This window comes from Oxyura jamaicensis, chromosome 17 (assembly GCF_011077185.1).
Source record: "Oxyura jamaicensis isolate SHBP4307 breed ruddy duck chromosome 17, BPBGC_Ojam_1.0, whole genome shotgun sequence".
In the NCBI taxonomy this organism is placed as follows: Eukaryota; Metazoa; Chordata; class Aves; order Anseriformes; family Anatidae; genus Oxyura; species Oxyura jamaicensis.
The window spans coordinates 8,913,292-8,930,611 of NC_048909.1; the positions used below are offsets into that span (position 1 = coordinate 8,913,292).

The window sequence follows — 17,320 nt, forward strand, 5'->3', positions numbered from 1 at the left end:
CTCAGTGATGGGTGAACCCTGCTGGGGCTGAGGGCAGAGCCCACCATATGGGCTGAGGCCCTGCTGGGGACCCTCACCAGTCGGTGCCCTGCACTGGGCCTCCCCAGGGGGCCTGGACACCTCAGGAGAGTTCCAGGCTGGGTGGCCCTGGGTGTCCTCAAAGCTCAGCAGAACTGCTGCAGAGCCTTCCGTGGCTACTGCTGCTTCAGGACTGTTTTGAGAGAAGCTTTTCTCCTGTCCCTGATCTTGTTTTTTCAAGGCTTATATTCATGGCAATAAATTATCTGACTGCGATACTTGTCTTTCTCTGGCTTTCAGCTGCCTGGAAAGCCTGCAGGATAGTAAGGGAGCCTCTGCTGTGGCTGAGAAGCAGCACAAAATCTTAACAGAGCTGGAACAAGAGCAGGTAATGCTTCAGCAAGAGGAGCCAGGCTTCCTCTTGTGTGTGGTGGAAGGATGCAACACTGGGAGGTGGCTGGAGCTGCTGGAGCAAAATTTTTTCTCTTAAAAATCACTAGTTTTATTGTTTGGTTTCCTGCATTCAGTAAGTCTCACAGGGGAGAAAATTTTTTGCACTACTCCAGTGTTATTGTGTATCTTTCTGTTTGTGCCATAACAAACAGCACATGATGTACATAGGATTCCACTGATTTCTGTAGATTTATGCTTCTGATGTTGAAATGTAGCTAATTTTATAGTCTGCTTTCCTGACTGTAAGGAATGCTGGGCTCATAATTACACTTAGTAAACAGAAGACATCTGTTCTACTCCTTGTGTAGTACAAGCCTCTCTTTTGCTCCAAGGAATTTCTGTGCAAACAGGGTACCACAAGCATCCTATACTTCTGAGTGGCCTGAAGGTACTTCATTTCCAAAGGCCTCACCTCTCAGAGATACCCTATCTCTCAGTCAGCATTAGTGAAAAATAAAAGCACAAAAATCCTTTCAGAAACAAAAAATCTGCATGTTGAATTCTCTGGATGCTTTAAGAGTAGTATTGCCTTATGTTAATAAATACTAGACACGTTTTTAAAAGTGTATCTCCTTTCTACTATCTTTGCTCTTATACTCCTTCATTTTTCTGCTTTGTTTAGGTAGAAATACAGCACCTGCAAAATCTCTACCGGGCAGCCCATCAAGAAAGGAAGCTTTTACTAAAGCAGCAAAGAGAAATCTTAATGATGCAGCATTCAACAGCACAGCTCCAGGAAGAGCTGCATAATTTGATTGGGAAGAAAAAGGTTAAGTCACTTTAGAAGCAATAGCTTTTGTTGTACACTTGCATGTAGAGTTAGGCTGGAACTTTTGTGTGTTACAGCCCAAGGAAGGGCTTAGTCTCTTAAGGATTACATTTTTTTTCATTATTTCAATGGAATCTAAGATAAAGATTCTTACATAAGAGGTTCTTACCTGGATCTGCAGTGATACTTCAACGCTTTCAAAACATTCAATTCTCACCGAAGGTTGTTATCACTAAACTCCGTCATAGCCCTTTGATTACTTTTGCTGTCCTATTGAGGCTGTTACAAGAATTCTCGTGTGTGTGTGTTTTGTTGTTGTTTTGTGTGTGTGTTTTTTTTTTTTTTTGTTTTGTTTTTGATGGATAATAACTGAAGTCAGAAGAACTGACACTGCAACTAAGGAACCCAGGTGAAAACTTATGCACTATCCTTTTCCTTTTAGCTTACAAGGAGCCCAGCAACTGAAGAAGCAAATAAGCCAAAGACAAGACAGATTTCTAGCTCTAAGTTTGACTCCTTGTCAGAATCTACAGCACACTCAGAAGGGCCTGATATGACTGGGGATAAAAAGAATTGTGTCCAGCTGAAGAACAAACAAGGCAAGAAGTATGATAGGTAAGTACAACCCTTCACACAGTGATAACTGAAGACAAAAACCAATCCAGTAGAGAAGACAGGAGCAGTTATAGCCTAGATAATTGTGTGAGCTTTAAATGCTCCCAAGAGGGGGTTTTATAATGATAAGTTTTGAAAACCTCTGTGGTCAAGCAATTGATGCATCGAGATCGCTGCTTAACATTCTGACCAATACTGTCTCATTGATCGGTGTCCTCTATCTGTCCAATCTACCGTCTTGTTTCTAAAACAGTAAGCTCCTTGGGACAGGTACCAGCCTATTGCAAGGTATGTGAACAGCACCAAGTAAATGAAAATCTGGATCCATACCTGGAGATCCTCCACATACCACTTGCTAAGCTCCTCAGGTAGAATACATTTACCATTTCAATATATCAGTAAGAACCAGTGTATTTTTTTCAGATTTTTCTACCCTTTAAGAAGGTGAGATACTCTTCTGTGAGTGGGGAAAGTGTTTTTAATTTCAATCTTGGATTTTACAGGAAAGGTATTTGGGTCATTACTTAGCCCAGCTGTCCTGTTTATCAGGGACTCCATCTGATGTTCACACCCACCCCTCCTATACTCCTTCCTGGCTGTTACAAAGGTAGCTGCGTTATAATCTCAGTTCTGTCTTATATCACAAACACTGGCTCTTTCAATAGAACAACAACAACAAAAAAAATGGAGCCTGAATTTTGGAGAATGTAAATATACACATGTAACCACGTAGTACTGTGATTTGGACTTATCATTACAAGTTCAACAAGCCTGTTTCATGCACAAAAAAGCCATGTTGATCTGCCATCATAAAAAGAGAAGGAATGGAAGGAGCTGCACTAGGTAATAAACTTTAATTCTGTGTGTAAAAGGCGGAGCAATATTTGTTCTCCAGGCCGTTGTGCTTTCATGAGGATGTCTCCGTATTCTTGCATTCAGTGTTGCAATCCTCCATGCTTTGAGAAAGCTTTGCAGGCTTTACACATTCATTTTTAAACTGCATTTTTGTGCACATGGGTATGACATTTCACTAGGATTATCTATAGTATGAACTGTTAAGCAGTGTCTAAGTCTGTGGGACTGGGACCTACCACTGTAATGTTAGGAACAAATGTAGCTTTGACATCAGACCTAGGCCAGTTAATTTACATAGCATTAATAACCTGGATATTTTTTAATGATGCCATACAACGTTTAATGGTAACTCACACTTTCATGATGGCTTTTAAGTACAAACCTGAAGCACTTTGCAACTATATGTTAATTAAACTTCAAAATACCCATATGAAATGAGTAGAAATGTATTGATTTAATTGGTGAAATTCACTCCTTTGTCATCTGCTGGCTCTAAGCCTATGTGTCACTTAACCCCTTAGGGGCAGGTTTGTGTTTCACTTGGGATTTAATCACAGAAGGCTCTTGTACTACATGGGGCTTAATTTTACGTTTAAATTGAAGCTTAGAGGTGTCATGTAAAATACCCACAGTCAGATGTAATTCAGGAGTTTGGTGAGACTGTTCTGAGAAATCACTGGCCTCCCACTCCCCAGATGCTGTAACCCCAGCATCCCTATTTGCTTCACCTTGAGCAGGAGGTGCTGAGCAGTGAAGATGAGGACCCAGCAGTATTCACGCTGCTCAAAACAGCAGCTGTCCAAAACAAGCTCAGATGAATAAACATACAGTTTACAGCGAGGGGAGATACAATTGAAGCCAAATATGTATCTACATGAATTAAAAACCCCTTTCATTCAGCATTACCCAGGCCCTTTGCAGACTGGTGAGTCAGGGCTGCGCATTTACTTAAGTTCCCCACAGGGAAAGGCTTTCAAATAAATCCCTGCATGGAACTGATCTATAATTCATGGTGTTATTGATTATAAGTCACAAGAATCTTTAAAAGGTTTCTTGGCTGTGCTTTCACTTCTTATTATTGACAAGCCTACTCATAGGAGAACAGTGAATATTAGAGGAAGTCTAGAGCAGACAGGGCCTGGTGGAGCTCAATGCACCCAAACTCTGGCTGCTGTGTTATTACATATAGATCTGTTTCCTGTGTAGAGTGATAATTATGCTATCTGTCCACCAGTGCGGGTATGTTAATATTTTATACTGATCAGGAAGGCAGTTAATAAGCAGGGCTGTAAGGGAATGGAAGGGGTTGGGAGATACTTGTAAAATAAAAGTGAACCGAAACAATAAATAAATTACCAACAGGCAGGAAAAGCTGCTGGTTTGGAGTTTCATTAATAGATAATAAATACTACAAACAAGGAATACGGAGCTTGTAGTTACTATTATAAATAGACAAGCTGGCATCATTCAGGTTCAGAGTATGACTATTTTTGTTTTTTTTTTTCAGTGACGATGACTTTTTTTTGGTCTCTTCCTATTCTTGTCTATAGAGATAAGAAACCCGATCTTATAAAATAGTGTATTGTGAGGTGGAGGAGAATATAACATAATTTGCTGTTTTATAAACTTACACATGTGCTAGCACTCTAAAGGTAATGTCAAGGGCTACCAGAAACATCTAATTCATACCTTTATTGACTTTGCATAGATTTGTCATTAACAAGAGAACATGAAAACAACTCCTAATCATTAATTCCTTGTCTGTTTACAGCTTTTCTACTGAGAACAAGAAAACACTGGGACAACATCAGAAATGGGCAGAGGAGTCCCCAGGTTTGGGGCAGTCCCTTGTTGTGCAAGGTCCTGATGTGTCTGGAACAGTGACCAGGAAAGTGTGTGATGCCACCAGTCAAACCACAGGCTTGGTCTTTATGATTAAAGACTGCAAAAGCACAGGTACCCAACATAGAAGACTTCTGAGAAGATTTCTGTAGCCAACCGTGAATATTTAGCCAAACCGAATGGCTTAGAGCAAAAGTTGAAATCTCAGCTGTTTTCTGGAACAGTTCAAGTCATCGCTCAGTAGAGGACGGTCAAGCTGATTAGCCTAGGAGAAAAGAACTTGTGATGCTAATCTGTTTCTTGGTCACCTCCAGTGTGGGTTTTGGTACCAGGGTCTATTCAGGATTAGCAAGAAGGTGTAACAAAGGTGTAAATTGTCATTGAGGTACTTACTATCTGTGCACAGATGAAAAGAGAGTTTGTAGAAATTTCTGGAAGTGGGCACTACAATAGCTACAATTGCTGGTAGAAGGTAAGAAAGGTGATTAGATGAATAAGGTCATTGTTCCTTTCTGCTTCTGTTGGAGTGACGAGGAATGTGTAGGGCAAAAATAAGTTATTCAACTATAAATATTTTAGATAAGCATTTTTGACTTTTTTAAACAAAATACGATAGTTTACTCATGGGGGGAAAAAATGCTGATCTTCAAATATTGTAACTTCATGCTGTAACCTTTCAGAACTTAATGCTCAGGATCACATTTTATTACATCTGGAACATGTAAATTCAGCTGGAACGGATGAAGCTATAGCCACATCCATTACAAGAGATGGCAGAAAGTGTGCGATTTCGGTAAGAAAAACCACCTCTGGAATTCCATTTCTGTTTAAAGTAGTGGTGTCCCAGGTTACATCTGCCTTAAGACAGGACCAGCACAAGACTCATTTGGCAAGTAGAAATAACCTTGTGTGTTGACTGGGTGCTTCAGCTAAACACTATATTTTTCATGTGAGCTGACTTACCATCATTACCATCACTTTCCTGCCTCTTCCCTTTTCTCCGTGTTGTTAACTGGTGATGACACGCTTAAGCCATCTCCTTTTGCTAAGTCCTGTGCTGCACCAGGAGAAACTAAACCTCCTGCTCTTGAAGCAATGAACTATCAGCTTTCCGTAGTAGTTGCAGAAACTAGTTCCTTTCCTATTTCCTACAACAGTGACGCTACCCTAGAGAATATATACACGTCGAGTTTATATATGCTGATATTTAGATGAAGACTAGTGCAAATGTAGATTTAATCTTTGACCTCTGTGCTAGCCTGCTAACAGCAAAGTCCCTTAAGATGTTAATTCTCTCTCTTGCATATTTATGCTCTAGGAGTCTGTGCTGAAGGAAAAGGCATTTATTTCAAACCCAAAGATAGAACCTAAAGATAATGAAGATATTAATCCATGTTACAGCAAGTTTACAGTGAAAAGCTTGGGGATGCCTTCTACTTTGTGTAACTTATGCCAGGTTCAGTCAGAAAATATTCCTCAAGAAACAGGTAAATCACATTTAATGCTATTATGTCCAATCTGTTTCAACTACTTCAATCAAACTTTAATCCAGACAGAAAGAGAGACAATCTTCTCATTTATTACTGAAGTGTCTTACTCACTATACCTAAAGTATAAATCACTGCTAGGTAAGATGGTGGAGATCTCTCTGAGGTTTATTATGAGATATGATTACACTGCTTCCCCAGAACAAAATCATAACTTATTCTGATTGTGTCATTAACAATTTACTTTCTTTTGAGGCATTTTTTAAATAATTTAAGGGTGTTCACTTTAAAAGAACATCGATCAGTTGAATATAGACTCCAACAGCGCATGCTGCAGTTATTTTTGTTTCCAGATTTTATTCTCAGTTCATATTTCTTGCTCTCACTACAACATAAAAATAAAACTGGCTATTATATATGAGCCAGTTATATAATTTTCTGAGTTCTGGGTATGTATAATCTCTGTATTATTAAATACTTGCATTTTGTTAATATTTCATATTTGTTTTGTTTTTCTAATTAGCTACCTTTCTGCATCTACTCCTAGATACCATAGTGAGTGGGACTATAGGTCTGTAATTAAGGATTAGTAACAATGGTCTTTACGATAGAAGTTTTGCAGAGGCTGCACATTTACTGGATTCTCAAGCCTCGCTCTTAGCATGTGGACAGCAAACTGTCTGATAAAAATCTTGTCCATCAGGTAAAGAGAGAGCTTCCCATGGATTTCAGCAGATTACAATTTCACACTTAGTGTTTTGACTTTATTTTTATATTTGGCAGGAGTCTCGTGCTCTTTCATAAGCTAGGGTGTGGGTGCATAGGTGACATGAACTCTAGTAGCAAGCCTCAGATTCTTTTAGTCGTGGCACTGAGCATGACCGAGGTGATGGAGAACCTTGTGAGCCTTCTGTGCTGAGTAACCTGTGTTTCAGGTGATGATGTACCATCCTTAGTAGAAGATAGAGAGAATGATTCTCTGACAGTGGAGAAAGTACATGAGGAGCAGAGAAGTCACAGAACTCCAAAAGAAGAGCAGGACCCCTGTTCATTTCAGGTAAGTGGCAAGCTTATAGTTTTATCTTAACTGTTTCTTTTCTCACCTAAATTTTCATCAGAAGAAATCCTCGGTGTTGGCTGTCATGGAGATATTACACTTGGAACTCAGCTTGTACGTTGAGAAGCTGAATCTGTATTGAGGTTTTGTGGTACTGAGCTAAAATAATGCCCTTAAATCTGGGGGAATTTCAGTAGCAATTCATTGGTATTCTTCAGTTTCTTTGCATATTTAGTGATTCTTGATCATAGTCTCTTCAGACTCAGAGACAGAAGAAAGATCCTTCTTTTGACACTGAAGATAATGAGAGAAGATCAGCACTGATTTCAAATGAAGCTACAGTAGTGAAAACGCAGTTAAGGAAGGAAAATTCACTACAGGAGCAGGAGAGGTACTATATCGGTCAAGATCTTCTGTCCTACATTTTGCTTCTTACCAATGTGTCAAACGTTGCCTTGTTTGGGTTTAATGCCCACAGTCGGTTCTGTTGTGGACGGGGGGGGGGGGGGGGGAGCAGGTCATAATGACCTTAACCTGGGATTTTGTCTTGTAAAACATTAAAAAAAAAAAAAAAAAACGCAAAGGGGGGGGGGGGGGGGGAGCTCTCACAAACTAATGATTTAATACACACCATGTTCATCAAATATTGGCTGCCAGTTTTTCTTAGGATGTCTGATTTTTTGGAGTCAGTTGAAAGTATGTTGAAATCAACTTGGAAAAAAAAAGTCTTCTTTTCAGAAGACCAGGCTAGACAGAAAGCATTAGCAGTAACAGCTAAAAACAAGGCATTTTGCATTATGCTGTCTGTAGGGAGCAAATACACACAAAGAAATTGGATGTTCTACACCAACATTCCTGAATGCCACTGAGTGCCTTCACTTCATAACTTCAGTTTTAATCCAATTACAACGTGGTATTTTCAGGGTTAACACAGACTCCAAGAGAAAAGCAGAAGTTGTGCATGTGGATGAAAAAGCACCTTTTGAGATTCTGTCTTCAGAAGGTAAGAAGTGCCTTTTCCCACCAAGGCTTCTACATTTACTTAACATATAATCTCAGTAATAATTCTTCCTGGAGTTGTTCATAGAGGATAATAGTCTGCTGCTTGTACCAGGTAGTGAAGTTCCTCTTTGGGCTAAAATAATAAAGTTCTTAATGTACACCCTGGATTCAAACCTTTCTGATCAACTACCTTGGACACTATCATATTAGCTTCTTACTAAGTTCCTGATTTCTTCATCTTTATATGATGTCTCATTTATTTTTTGTACAATTTGATATTAAAAATAATCTTCAAGCTGACTGTGTATTTAATGCTGCTGACTACTGAATGCAATTTACTGCTGAGGATTACCAGATTTGAATCAGAAGTTACCTATCAGCACTTCTATAAAATATTTATCTGAAATTACTTTTTTAGATGCTCCAGTTAAAGAAATGGAAGTGTCTTTCCCTTGTGAGATCCATCATGTGGATGGCAGTCCATGTTTGAAGCCTTTGAACCATAATTCTCATGAAGCTTCTGATGAAGAACTAACTTTAGAAGTGTTTTGCAAAGGATTAGCTTCTGCTGAGTCATCGCCCAAGTCAAACGACTTCTCTCCAAGATGTAAAAGTGCCAGATCAGACTCTTCTCTCTCAGAATTTCAGAAAGTGTCTGCAGTTTGGATTGACATCTTAGAAAGCTCTACTTCAGACTCTGAATTAGAGGTGAAAAATGGAAAGGACACAGATGTCAGTATCCCAGAAGAGTTTATCCATGGTAACAGTGATGCATTTCCTAACACTTCAGAAGAGACGCCAATAGCAGCAAGTATTGGAAAGGAAACATTACACTGTGACAAAGGTAATGAGCGTGAAGTACCCGGAGAGGACAACAGCACTAAGATTTCACCACTCTCTCAGAGCTCCCAAAAATGCCCTGGAGAGGCTTCAGATCAGGGGAGCCCTGATCATTTGCTTTCTTTCCTTCCAAGAGGCAAGGCAAATACCTTCAAAACAAAGCCACTGGATCCCTTCCAGTCTGAAAAACCAGCCAAGGGAATGGATAAGCCACGTTTGGAAGCCTCAGAAAATTCAAAAGATGCAGCTGCCAGCTCTTCGGGCAGTGATGGTATTTACCTATTTAAGATCTCTGAACAGCAGAAGCCTACTTGTACAACTAGCAGAGGGAAAAGGGATGGTGGAACTAACAGTTTATTAATGGATCACAGCAGAGAGCAAAAGCAGTTTCTGCTGATGGATTCTTTGAAATGCTTACATTTGGCTACTGACCAATTTAGTAGCACAGTCTCTTTTCCCCCTGACAAAGGTATTACAAATGGTAAATTGGTAGCATGTCTGTCTTCCAGAAACGCAGCAGTGCAAGATAATCATGCACAGCTTTTGAATGAAAGACTTGCATGCGGAAAACTCGATAAGATTGTATCTCTGCCCACATCTGTGCAAGTAATTTCTGAGGAAGTACATACAGAAACCTACTCGTTTGAGTCTTTGCAAAGGGTGGCCCCAGGAAATCAAAATCACTCAAAAACTGAAAGGCAAGACCCAAAGGAATTGGGGAAGGGATTTTCTTCCACCTCTTCAAAAAAGCAACTGTTTCAAGCTGAGAACTGCTCTTCCAAAGGTGAAGATGACACAATTTTTATTAGTGATGAGGGCCTCCCTCCAGCTGATGAGGATACCTTGTCAGAAATACTGTCTCCAGTTGATGAAGTGCTGTCCTATGGAAGTGCTGACTTGCCATCCTCTAATAAAAAGGATTTGTCATTTCCAAGTGAAGATCTTCCTCCTCCCCCTTTAGGTGTAAATGCAATGAAAAATGATGATTCTAGCTTTAGCATGGATGATTTCCCATCCCCAGCAGAACAAATGACAGTCTCAGAGACTAGACAGTGTATGGATGAAGATATATCACTGCGAACGGATGCATTACCCCCATTACTTGATAACATTGTGCCTGAAGAATTTCCCCTGCTCAGTCGAGAGCCAACTGGTGGTTTTTCAGTGCAGGATGGTAATGTCTCAGAACAATCATTAGTTAAAGAAGATAAGTCCTCCTTTGCACAAGAACTATCAGAATACCAAGAAGGAGAACATGAGACACCTTTACAGTATTTGGAGTGTCTGCCTGTGTCCAATCCCATTTCTTCTGGTCAGGCCAGTAAAAATGGTGATTCTACGATGAAACAATGTGAAACATATTTAACACTACCCAAAGCTGAAGAGGATGGTGATGACCCATTGTCATCATTTGAAATTGGGGACAGAGTGTTAGTAAAGCAGACCCAGCCTGGAACCCTCATGTTCAAAGGACGGACTTGTTTTGATTGTGGCCACTGGGCTGGTGTTGCACTTGACAAAGCTGAAGGTGATCATGCTGGAACTTACAAAGGGGTGAAGTATTTTGAGTGTGCTCAGCACTGTGGTATCTTTGTCAGACCTAATGAGATTTCACACCTCTTGGAGGATAACAATGGTTCCAATAACACTGGGGACGAAGACTCAGACTCCTCCTATGATGATGAATCCTTCAAAGGAGACTGCAGATACCCTGAAGCTGATGAACAGGGCACAGGGGTAACAGAGCAGAACGCTGAAGACACGAAAAGTGCAGGAAGATCACAAATGCCAGAAAACCAGTCTAGGTTACACGTTGCCTTGCTGCCTGGAAAAGGTCAGAAGTTCACACATTCTGACCAGTGTAAGTGTAATGAATTCCTTTGTCAAAATAATTTAATGTGTTTGGGATCAGATAAAGAAAAAACAGAAGTTACCCAAATAAACCAAGGGATGCTTGCAGATGTGCTTCTAAAGAAAAATAAGACCAGCAGCAGAGATGGGGTAAACACAAGCAAAAATATTTGTTGGTTGTTAGAGGATCAGAAAAGAAAAATACTTGCTGATGATATCACAGGTGAACTCGATAAAAAACTTCTGTTTGACACATTAATTGCATTTTCTGAAACAGATCAACACAAATATAAAAGCGCCTTTGAAAAAGACGTGATGAATTATGGCAAAGGCCTAAGACAAGAAGACAATCTGAAGCAGGTTCTCGTTAAAGAAAATCCAGTTGCTAGCTTATCTGAGCAATCAAAGGTTTCTGATGTTTTACTGCGTGACTTCAACATGCTTAGCATTCATGGTTGTCACACAGTAGCAGAAAGAATTGTGACTAAATTTGTAGATGATGCAGTTAAAGAATATAAGAAGATTAAAAGAAAACATGGAGCAAAAGCAGACAAGATATTTCATTCATCTTCAGCGACTTCTCCAACCACTTTGCCTGTAAGTAAAGTTTTTTGTCTGAGTGTTCAACCTGAAATTGGTTCTAGGCAGGCAAGCATTTCTGTTGCCCAGTTGTTTTGAGCCCATAAGTAAAAGAATCTGATTCCTTAGTTTTAAGTGCTTAGCTTTAAGCAACCTTAAATAATTTGCTAATTTCAATACCTCTAAAATTGTGGAAAAATATGGGATATGTCACCTGTTTTTTCTTTTTCTCCCTACTAAAGTTCCTTATAAAAATCCTCGATGCTGGTGTTTTTGGAAGCTCTGAGGATTTTGATCAGCCTAATTCTGATGAACATACCCTAGAAAGACAAACACAAAAGCAGCACTTGTACAAATTGGATCGCTGGCACTCAGCTCCTTGGAAGAAAACTGTGGAGGTTCCTCTTGTGGTACCACATTACAGTTCGTATGTTAAAAAATTGTCTGCATCTGCTGTAGAAGAATTATGGACTCCAGAAAACATATATTCAAATTTCAAGAGAATTAGTGTGCCAAAGCTTTTTGAATGTAATGACTTTCCAGGGAATGATTTGGAAACAGAAAGCAAGAGGATGTATAATCAGGTATTTTCAAAACAGTTATTTTTTTTTCTAGCATTCTGTAGCCTGAATCATATTAGCTGCTGCTTACTATTATTCTAGCTGCTAATACTAAATATAGCAAAGCAACACTGAGAGTTATTGCAAAATATATTGCTTCTTTTAATCAACTGTGAAATAATTCGACTAGAATTATAATCCTTGCTGTGATGCAAGCCTTTTGCTAGAGCTCTTCTTTCATAAGACCAAATATTGTCAGCAGCCTTTCATTTTTCATCAAACAGTAAGAAAACTTTTGAAAGGTTATCAGAGTCGGTACTCAGTTTGGTACTGGTTTTGTTGTTACAGGTTATATTTGATTTGACTCGTGAGGTGCTACGTACAGAATATCAAGTAACTGCAAATCCAGATAGACTTCCATGGTTAAAAGAAAATTTGGGGTCTCGCTGTTCCAGATGTCGTTGCAGAAGAGCAGATGTCAATGAGGTCAAGGTAAGTTCTGGAAATGCAAAGTGCACAATAACAAGAGTCAATGAAGAGAGCAGACATTGCAGTGACACAATGGCAAAGGTGTTGGGAGGGTGCTAGCATTATAATTGAGGTGATTAGAGAAGAAAACAGCATTGATCTGAATCGCCTGAATAAATACAGACTGAGCTAATTAGTTAGTCCAAATATTCCAAGTGCATGGAGTTCTATAGAGGAATGGGAAGCTAAATCACTTCTAAATCACTGTGGTTATGATCTTAGGTGTAACCTCTAAAGTAATCTTATGTTTAAAACGTGTTGGTTGGTTGGTACTACCTAGCTACATCTAGATCTGGTCCCCAAACAATAGGGTGTTTCTAGATTGAAAGCTGGATCTTGACACTAGCCCTTGTCGCTCGTTTGCAAACTTCACAGTGATAGTAGTTTCCAACAAGAACAACTCTTTTCAGTCTTTTTTATTTTGTAGACATTTGTTCAGGGTGAAGTTGTTAAAATAATGAACCTGGAAAAGAATGACTTAGAAGTGAAAAGAAAATTTCTTAATATGACCAAGTATGGAAACTGTGAGAGAGACAGAGTGGACCTTATTCTGGTAAGCAGACATCCAGATGGAGATTTGTTTACTTCGGGTTTTAACTAGAAATGGTCATGCTTTTATGAGAATCATGTTTACTTAAAAAATAACCAGAAATTCTAATTATTGCCTTCCTTTTTGTCACACTTGCAATAATAACCGAGTATTTTCCTTTCTTATGAGTGGCTTGAGTGGATCTTGCATATACAAATTGTTGGATTAGGCACAGCTTCTTATTGCCTTTTAGAACTGACCATGCTCTTGTTCTTCAAGTAAACATTCATATCCATGTTATATTCTAGATTCAGGAGCTCCGCAAAGAAGAATCTCAGTGGACTTACTATGATGATGATGAATTAACTGTGAAGATGAGAATGACTGAAACCATATTTGATAGCTTGATCCTTGATACAATCAGAGTTCTCAATAAGATTTATCTGAGAAAAGCCTGTGATAAGAAGTTTTCCCTAATAGCGGAATTTTAATCCCTGATTTTTAAGGCACGAATACATGATTAAGAATTTTAATTCTGAACTTTACCCAATACCAGTGTGGCCTAAGTTATACATTTGTATTTACGATGAAAGGATGCAAGCAGAGACGTAAGCACATAGGGGGGGAAAAAAAAATTACATAAAACATTTTTCTTGAGTTCTGAGCTCTGGGAATGCTCATTAAGATCAATGTTCTTCTTAGACTGATTTTATGTGGAATCTAAGTGGTGGAAGTTTTATTCTTGTTTTTTTAATCATGATGGCACTTTATTCTCCTATGCATTTTAAGAGCATCATATGTGTTTAAAATTGTATAGGAGTCTATGATTATACAAACAGAATTCAAAACCAATTTATGTGTAAATGATTTTATTCTGTTATGTTCTGATAGTGAATGATGATGTAAGAGTTATATTTTCAGAATAATGTTTGGAAAATCAATGCTGTCTGTTTTTAGGACATATGGTACAGATGGAATTAAATCTCCCAGAAATTGAATTGCTATGGACCTCTGTTTTTTTGGAATGAACTCTTCCAATTGGGTCATGTCTAAAACTCTTCCCGATGGGCGAAGCAGCATAACGAAGGTGTCTGCACCATTTTTATACCCCATGGAACTGTTTTAAATTAGCCTTGAGAGATGTGGCATGTGTCAGGATCTACAGCCAAACATTCAGTTCTAATGTCTATAACTGCATGTAAATGAGACATATTCTGATGTAATGCACTTTAAATGGGATGCTTTTCTACCAGTAACTTCAATTTCTGAGTAATAAATATGTGCATTTGATTACATTCCTCATCATGGAATTCATATGAGCCCTTTGAATTCCAACATTGTCTAATCACCTGAGGATGTACTTTAACTGGCAAATCAGAAGAAAACAATCCTATTTTATATTTGTAAAATTAGAAAAAAAAAATCAAGATTTAAAAGAAGGAAATGTAAGTGTTCCCCAAATATGCTAATATTTAACAATGTATAGTACTGTGCTTTTACCTATTTTGCATTAAGACAAATGATAAAACTGTACTTATTAATGTTTAAAACAAATATTATCCAAGTATTACATAATGGCATTCAGAAATTGTTAATTACTAAATAATTTAATGTAAGTAGATTTATTTTCTTTATTTTCTTCTCCCCACTTTCTTTGGGGAGTCCTTCAAATGAAGAGCAGGACAATTAATACAATTTTTAGAAATTGAAAGGCACTCTGTTTCTATTTTTAAGTACTGATGGTTTAATTGTTTTCATATTGAATTGTTTTCTGAATAAACAAAATAAATCCTCTCTGTCACTTATTTTTACTGACATTCTATTTCACTTCAGATTATATTGTATATACTGCTACTCCCATTAGTGAATGGGAGCTGTTTTGTTGTTTTAGAAATGGAACCTTGGGGCATTAAAAAGCACTGTCACACTAGCTGCCCTATAACCACAAATAAAAAGGTAACTTCTGTTCCAAGCACATTAACTATTGGCCATATCCTGTAAACTAGCTTCATGTCCCAAGGGGTACGTTTTCTTAGAAGCCTGGCTTATATTGTAGAAATTTATTTCTATCTGATTGATACAGCCTGGACCATTTTACATGCTGAACTTGGGCTATAGTCTTCTGCAAAGGTTGTGTTCCTTCTGCTGGTAAGTATAAAGACTTAGCCGCAGCCTTCCTTAACTGATTAACTAACTTTGGTGCTGTAGCTGGAGCCTTGACTTTCCTGGTTTGAGATCCTCTGGTAAGACCCTGCAGCTGGTGGCACTGCTGAGATGCAGCATTAAACGAGCTCTTCCTTCTTAGGTGGGAATTACAGCCCTCCCGACCTTTATCCTCATTGATTAATTAATCCAGATAACTTATTTGTTCTAAGATTAATGCTTTCTTCTTGTCAGTTTACGGTAGATTTTAATTCAATGCTTTTTTTTTTTTTTTTTTTTTCCTGGACTTAACAGACATTGTTGGATACAATGACAGATCCATACATTGAAGCACCACAGCTTTTCAGTTTGTCGTTGCTGCAGCAGCAGCACCAGGATTCTTGTTGTGTGTTTGGAATGAAAGCTATTAAAAATATCATTTATATATGTGAATGAATAGATGAAGGACTTGTTTCATTTCAGACTGCTCTATGTTACACTTGAGGAAGATAACCATTATGTTTGCAACTAGGGTTGTGAGTGAAGCCTGAACCCTTGCGAGATAGCTATATACAGAAGGACATAGCCATAAAGTAACTACTGCTGATGAGAATAAAAAGTGTATACATAGAACATGTCAGACATATTTAATATCCCCCACCATTATGTGTTCAAAACCTTAGATTCTGGCACCCAGATATATTGACCTGTTCAGTCAGTGGCAAGACTTCAATATCAAGATTACTCCACTTCAAGGTCTAATATTTTGTTTGCCTTGGTTCTGATCAATATTAACCTCCTAGGTCAATAAATCTTGATACTAGCCTCAAGAGGAGTCATTATCTTTCATAGAAAATGATTATTTCTCAGTTAAACCCTACATTTAATTTTCCTGTAATCCATCTCTTTCACCTTCACACATTTAATAATTCTTCTGAATAAAATGCACTCTAAAATACCTTACACACTGCCGATTTTAAAATCCTAATTAGCAGCTGCCACAAGATCTTCTGTTTTTTAATGCATTTGGATTCTACCACCGTAACCAGCTCATTTTGTTACTTACAGAACGTAGGAAAAATAGAGATGGAAAACCCCTCAAATGGAATGTGATACAGGGAAACAAATAGCTTGAGCTGTGAATGCGGATGCAAAAGATATGTGACTGAACAACTTTAGTCGTTAATGGTCAAGAAAAGAGACAATCGGGGAAAAAATAGGTAAACGTGGCAGAATCTGTTACTCAGTTCTCAGACGAGGGGATTTTTACTGCTTGTAAGATTCCAACTCTTGCACTGTTTGTGTACTGCTGGCCGTAAATGATCATAAACTAGATTCTCATCTCTGAATTTACAGCAGAGTGTGTGAAGTAAGAATTTGGATTCATTTGTTTTCTATTTGGTCTTGAAGGATTAAAAGGACCTTCTGTGAGTAAAGGAAGCAAGAATCAAGTTTTAGGGGACTTTAGCCTTTTGTCATCCCCAGTCCTTAAACTCCCCTGAATTCTTCCTCTGGGGACATTCTCTCTGTTGTTTTTTTTTGCCTCTGTTAACGTAACAAAATTTCTTAACCCTGTATTTACAACTGAGAAGAGACCTTCGTACTGTGGCTACAGCTGTAAGGGGCATTAAAATGCATTCCCGGCTCACAAGCAATCTCAAGTAAAGGACAGCATCTAACAACTTGTCAGACTCACAGCATCCTACGTGCGGCTTTCTACCGGCTCCTGTTTGAAGAGAGCTGTCCCCTTCCTGACGCAGTGCGAGGCTGCGCTGTCTTCGACCCAGCGCCCGGCTCCGTGAGGCCGCGATTTGCTCCTGTAGTGGATTGCCTGCGTGTTAAAATCACCCACCAAGATACCTGCGTTGCTTTCACCTACTTCATTCCACCCATTTCCTTAGGGAGCCCTACGGGACAAGCGGATCTCAATCTCAACACAGCAGCCACAGCTTCGCACCGCGCAGGGGGCACCAGGGAGCGATCTTCCCCCCCCTCACCCTACCCGAGGGCCTCAGCGGACCCGCGGCCACCCCGGGCGAGACAACACCCGCTCCCCTAACCCGTGCGGAGCCCGTTTGGCCGAGCGGGGCTGCGACACCCCCGCCCCCCGTGCGGGGGAAACCCCCCGCGGCCCTCGGGCGGGCGCAGCCGCCGCTAGGCCGCGTTGCCAGGGCCGGCCGCGTTGCTAGGGCG

The 17,320-nt window shown here is 39.3% G+C and overlaps 2 protein-coding genes across 2 annotated transcripts in view; both read left to right on the forward strand.

The window, feature by feature from the left end:
• Positions 1-11,918, forward strand: part of CCDC187 (coiled-coil domain containing 187) — a 38,364-nt gene extending 26,446 nt beyond the window's left edge. The window contains exons 20-33 of the mRNA XM_035341948.1: positions 319-406; positions 1,094-1,240; positions 1,683-1,855; positions 4,482-4,666; positions 5,233-5,345; positions 5,871-6,039; positions 6,975-7,096; positions 7,348-7,487; positions 8,020-8,099; positions 8,517-8,858; positions 9,723-10,799; positions 11,286-11,386; positions 11,611-11,795; positions 11,912-11,918. Of these exons, the coding sequence (XP_035197839.1) occupies positions 319-406; positions 1,094-1,240; positions 1,683-1,855; positions 4,482-4,666; positions 5,233-5,345; positions 5,871-6,039; positions 6,975-7,096; positions 7,348-7,487; positions 8,020-8,099; positions 8,517-8,858; positions 9,723-10,799; positions 11,286-11,386; positions 11,611-11,795; positions 11,912-11,918 (2,929 nt within the window). The remainder of the gene's footprint in view (positions 1-318; positions 407-1,093; positions 1,241-1,682; positions 1,856-4,481; positions 4,667-5,232; positions 5,346-5,870; positions 6,040-6,974; positions 7,097-7,347; positions 7,488-8,019; positions 8,100-8,516; positions 8,859-9,722; positions 10,800-11,285; positions 11,387-11,610; positions 11,796-11,911) is intronic.
• On the forward strand, positions 11,798-13,903 carry LOC118175492 (centrosome-associated protein 350-like). Its single transcript, XM_035341795.1, has 4 exons — positions 11,798-11,952; positions 12,277-12,420; positions 12,884-13,009; positions 13,294-13,903. Exons 1-4 carry the CDS (start codon positions 11,941-11,943, stop codon positions 13,474-13,476), a joined length of 465 nt encoding a protein of 154 aa, XP_035197686.1. The 5' UTR covers positions 11,798-11,940; the 3' UTR covers positions 13,477-13,903.
• Positions 13,904-17,320: the final 3,417 nt, after the last annotated feature.